General features: G+C 37.5%; 1 protein-coding gene across 1 annotated transcript; it reads left to right on the top strand.

The window, feature by feature from the left end:
- Positions 1-2,447: 2,447 nt before the first annotated feature.
- On the top strand, positions 2,448-4,576 carry LOC111389059 (glucan endo-1,3-beta-glucosidase 7-like). The gene is made up of 4 exons (XM_023013915.1): positions 2,448-2,774; positions 2,890-3,554; positions 3,704-4,027; positions 4,424-4,576. Exons 1-4 carry the CDS (start codon positions 2,537-2,539, stop codon positions 4,574-4,576), a joined length of 1,380 nt encoding a protein of 459 aa, XP_022869683.1. The 5' UTR covers positions 2,448-2,536.
- The last annotated feature ends 1,328 nt before the right edge of the window (positions 4,577-5,904 follow it).

A 5,904-nucleotide genomic window follows, 5' to 3' on the forward strand; every position in this document is an offset into this window, starting at 1 on the left:
CCCCCCCCCCCCACCCACGTGACCCCTTTTTCCTTGATTTTGTGAAATTTCAATTCCCATGTATTTGGTGGGCAATCAGTTTTTCAGCTTATTTTATTTTATTTTTTTCAATGAAAATAAATTTTATTCACAATTGTAACAAATTATATCATTTTAATTGAAAATTTTCATGAAAAATAAAGTCAAAGGAACACTAAAAAATTCAAAATTTCAACATTTTTCATGTGAAAAATTATACAAATCAAACACATTTAACTGACAATTACCAGTATAACAAGTTCTAGACAATTCAATTTCCTAAAATTCATTTTCTTTCCACTCAAATCAATTCTTCCAATCAAACGGATCCTTAGTAGAAATTGTAATATTGATTATAATCAAGAAAAAAAAAACACACACACACACACACACAGGTGATTGTTAACTTTTCAATATAGTCGATCATTCAAGCTCCCAATGTACATATGTCAATCTAGCTAATCGGCTCGGGCAGTCCATGACTCAGCCCAAAAAGTCCGATCCGGTCTAACTCGTAGCTCTGGCTGAACCCCATTTTTGGAACATTGGGCCGAGCAACCCGTGAGTGAATTTAAAAGAAAAAAAGCAAAAATAAAGAATAAATTCTGATGTGCATCCACGCAGCTGCTCAAAGAAAAAAAAATAAAAAATCACAAGCCAACTCGACTGGGCAATAAGACCCTAATCGAAAGCTCGGGTCGAGCTTAGATTTTTTGGTTGAGCAAAAGTTTGGTTCGCTTTGGGCCAAAAAAATCAGAATCATTTTTCCTCGAGCCAAGCTTGAACTTCGGCTAGCAAGTAGGTTCGACTCGACTCGTTGACATCCCTATTCCAACAACAAAATACTATTCATATTTTCGTTAAATTATTTTGTTGTTTTCACATGTTATGTTATGAAATTAAACTTTGTTTCCAAATTTTAACTGGTGATCAAATATTTGAAGCATGACATGTTTCTACATGCTTTATAGAGTCTAAAGTGTTAAAAAACAATTGTGCAATTATAATGAGATGTTGAAGATCTACTTATTTCTTTTTAAAGATTTATGACCAACTTATTATTCTAATAATCGGCTGAGAGACGCATTTCTGCAAGTTCAATTTTTCCTATTAAATTAAACACGGACCTTTTTTTTGTGACATTAAGAAAGTGGGTTGAAAGGTTGCATACATTATTGATTGATTAAACATTGGAATATCCAAAGTTTTGGAGATTACTTGTGGCCGAATTATACTGTCCAAACGTGGATTTCTCCTTCATGCCAGAATTTCCTAAAGCCAACATTGTTCTGTGAAGACCAAGCTCTGCTTTCCTTGGTGCATAAATTCCAGTCTCTTTGTTATGCTTGTATTGTACACTTTTTAGGCCACAAGCTGGAATGTTGTCACGTTTTTAAGAACAAAAGGGGAAAAAAGTGATTTTATTTTATTATCAAGGTGTCCGCCGTCGGCGACTATTCCTTGGACCTGTGATCTGGCCCCTCTTCACACAGACCAGTTAAATCGCGGGATGTGTCTCCAACTTATTAGGGTTCGAGCACCTCTCCAATTGGACTGTCAAAGTACCTAGTGAGTCAACCCATGTCGCGCTTTACCTTCCAAGACACTCCTGCCTTCCAGGATAAATCCCGTCTTCCAATATGTGCCTTGCCTTCCAAGAGTCTCAAGAATCGAACCCACGACCTCTGATCTGCCAGTTTTGAGAGAACCCGTCCTTTGCCAATGGAGAAGTGTCCCGAGGGGCAAAAAAAAAAAAAAATGATTTCTTAACACATGAAGAGGTTGAAGACATATTTGGTATTGCTTATCGGGACCAAAAAATAAAAAAAAAGGAGGCCAAGGAAGATATTTAGCCCTTGTTTGTCATCCATTAACAATTTATTAAATTGTTTGCTACAAGACAATTTTCCACTAAGCATTCACATAATAAAATATTTTACACATAAACCAATGAAATTTCCTTACTTTTTAACTACACATTCTTAAAAAAATACTATTTAAAACTCATTATTCCCAAATAAATTCTATCAAACAGATCCTTATATTGTTATCACGATTCAGTTCAAATTACTAATGTTTTTTTATTTTTTTTGGTATGGTTTGGACTGATAAATTTTTCATATTTTTTAATTACATGTACTTCAAACGAATCATTTTGCATTTGAAATTAGTTTTTATAGAGGGTTGTTTGACAAAGCTTTAGCGGAATTTGATAAAAGTGATGAAATATCTGTTTATAGAAGTTGTGGTATAAAAAAACTGGTGTTCGATTGGTTGATAAATTTTCATAAATTTTGAAATTTCATCAAAACAAGTATTGAAATTAAGAATGACAACATGAACTTCCCACCCCTTTTTTCCGTCAGCAGGACGATAATCATTTTTTTGTCTTAGTCGAGCAAGAATTGGAACAAATATTATACCATCTTGTAAAACCGGAAATGCTCCGTGGCGGTCTCACGTGCACGCTTTACCTTTCCCTGGATTTCAAACATTAATAAATGGTTTTTGAAACTTCATGGCCGAAGCATGTACGTCTGTACAATGCATGTACTTGAAGTTTTTTTTTTTTTTTAATCTCCACCGAAAGCTTCGTACTTTCCAGTTTTGCCCTCCTTTTCTCCCTTCCCTCCTATATTTGCTTCTTCGCTTGCCTTATCATCTTCGTGAAATAACAGAACATTCATTAATGGCGTCTCAGCTAAACACTAACTGTCTACTATTCCTTATCCTCGTCACTTTTACTCGACTCGCCGGTAAGCCTTCAATATTTCAAGATTATACAAATTGAAATGACTGTTTTAGAAAAATACAGATATTAATATATCAGTTGTCAAGTTTGAAGTTTAACTGTTTTTGTTGTTTTGCTAGAGTCAGAGTCGTTTATCGGGATAAATTACGGCCAAGTAGCGGACAACCTCCCGTCGCCGGAGGCCACTGCAAAGTTGTTGCAATCAACGGCAATTGACAAGGTCCGACTGTACGGAGCCGACCCGGCAATAATCAAGGCATTAGCAAACACCGGAATCGAAATCATGATCGGAGTATCCAGTGGTGACATACCAGGAATGGCATCCGACCCGAATTTGGCTAATAGCTGGATTAACAGTAACGTAATTCCGTTCTATCCCGCGAGCAAAATTAACATAATCAACGTTGGGAATGAGGTGATGATGTCCGGTGACCCGAATTTGATGTCCCAGTTGTTGCCGGCGATGCAGAATCTGCAAAATGCCATTAATTCGGCCAACTTAGGCGGGAAAATTAAGGTTTCAACTGTCCATTCCATGGCTTTATTGAGACAGTCAGAACCTCCATCCTCCGGGAGCTTTAATACTAGCAATCTGGATTTGTTGAAGAGGTTGTTAAGGTTTAATAATGCAACTGGTTCACCTTTCGCCATTAATCCTTATCCATATTTTGCGTATCAGAGTGATCCGAGACCAGAAACTCTGGCTTTCTGTTTGTTCCAGCCCAACTCAGGCCGTGTCGATTCAGGCACCAAGATCAAGTATACTAACATGTTCGATGCTCAGGTAAGTTATTTAGAGTTGCAGCATACTCATTTATCTTCATCTTTCTTGCATTTGATAAAAATAACAGAATTCATTAGGTGTAAGTCTATCTGTATGAAGGGATCTTTGAAGATTTTGAATATTTTTGGTTCTGAATTGAATGTTTGCAGTTGGATGCTGTTAGATCTGCATTGAACTCTATCGGGTTCGGGGGTGTGGAAATTGTAGTTGCCGAGACTGGTTGGCCATACAAGGGGGACAGCAACGAGGTTGGCCCGAGTATTGAGAATGCCAAGGCTTACACTGGCAATTTGGTTGCACACTTGAGATCCATGGTCGGAACTCCATTGATGCGTGGTAAATCAGTGGATACATACCTTTTTGCACTATATGATGAAAACTTGAAGCCTGGACCAAGTTCTGAGAGGTCATTTGGGCTTTTTAAAACTGATCTGACGATGACTTATGATGCTGGACTATTAAAGACTAGCCAGGTTAGTGCATTCTAAATCGGATTGCTTGCTATTCATGGCTAAGTTAAATTACTTATGAATATCTTGAACTTGACGTTAGCCACGTGCATATCACTGTTTTGAGGTATTGGATATTACGAGCGTGACTAATATCCATCCATGTCTTTTAGTTTTTCGCTTTTCTTGACAATGAGGTCCCTTTTTGGCTCCTCACTGTTAAATACTGCGACCTCGACTAATATCCATCTATGTCTTAGTTTAGACAGAATCCTAAAACCTTGAGGTTGAGTTTATCCTCCAGATAAAGTGTAGGTTCTGAAAAGGAGAATCGAGAATGTTTTCTCCTCTTTTCCTTACTTTTGTTTGGTGCATTTATCCATGAGTTTTCGGACTTAAACGGGTTACTTTTCATTGAAGACTCCTTCGAAACCAAAAGCACCAGCGAGCCCGGCGCCAAAGGCAGAGAATGGCACCTGGTGTGTGCCAAAAGCTGGTACATCAGACGCCCAGTTACAAGCCAATTTAGATTACGTGTGTGGACGAGGCATTGATTGCTTTACACTATATTAACTTTTTGGACAAAATTTATTTAATGTTTTGGGCCAAATTGTAAATAATCAAATTCTTGGGTACAATATGAAATTTAAATTTTGGCTTATTATTCCGGGGTGTTTTATTTTCTTTTAACAGTCGTCTGTTTACCGACCAAACAGTCGATTGTTAACCGACTTAACAGACATGACTTTTAAGAACAACATGTCTGTTCGGATTTTTGAGGCTTATCTGAAAGCTGATGACTGTTCGAATGACCACGAACAAGTCTATAAATAGCATGCTTCTCTACCAGAAAATTTACACCATTTTCATTGCAAACTTTATGTGCTTTGAATCTCATTTCCCTCTCTCTCGTTCTGATATTGTCTCGAAGTAAAACACACTTCGTTGAGTTCGTTGGAACTCCTGCAGATTGCAGTACTGCTTCCGTAGGAGACGAAAATTCGTTCTATCGTGGGAAACGATTGCTGGACGCCTTTAGCACCATCAAAGGCAGCAAATTCGTTTTAAAGAAACATCGGCACGAGCACGTGCCCGTGTCCGTGTCCGTGTCCGTGTCCGAGTCCGAGTCCGGTTCGGTGCGGGTGCGGGTGGACCTTTGCACTAAATTAACTTTTTTGGACAAAATTTATTTAAAATTTTGGGCCAAATTGTAAATAATCAAATTCTCGGGTACATTATGAAATTTAAATTTTGACTTATTATTCCGGGGTTTTTTATTTTCTTTTAACAATCGTCTGTTTACCGATAAAACAGTCGACTATTAACCGACTTAACAGACATGACTTTTAAGAACAACATGTTTGTTCGGATTTTTGAGGGTTGTCTGAAAGGTGATGACTGTTCAAATGGCCACGAACAAGTGTATAAATAGCATGCTTCTCTACTAGAAAATTTACACAATTTTCATTGCAAACTTTCTGTGCTTTGAATCTCATTTCCCTCTCTCTCGTTCTGATATTGTCTCGAAATAAAACACATTTCGTTGAGTTCGTTGGAACTCCTGCAGATTGCAGTGCTGCTTCCGTAGGAGACGAAAATTCGTACTATCCTGGAAAACGATTGCTGGACGCCTTTAGCACCATTGAAGGCAGCAAATTCGTTTTAAAGAAATATCGTGAAGTCGGTGGGCTCGAATTACAATTTTGGATCTTGTTGATCAATTCTTGCATTCAGGTGATTCTGTCGGATTGTTTTCGAAGGAGTAATTTCAAACTCCAGAAACAACAGCTTTTATTTCATGGTGTGAAGAAAAGTTTGACTATGTTATTTAAAATTCATGTCATAAGATGTGACAAAATTTTATGCTGATTGTCAATATAGTATAATTTCTTTCATTTACT

This window comes from Olea europaea, unplaced genomic scaffold, assembly GCF_002742605.1.
Source record: "Olea europaea var. sylvestris unplaced genomic scaffold, O_europaea_v1 scaffold555, whole genome shotgun sequence".
In the NCBI taxonomy this organism is placed as follows: Eukaryota; Viridiplantae; Streptophyta; class Magnoliopsida; order Lamiales; family Oleaceae; genus Olea; species Olea europaea.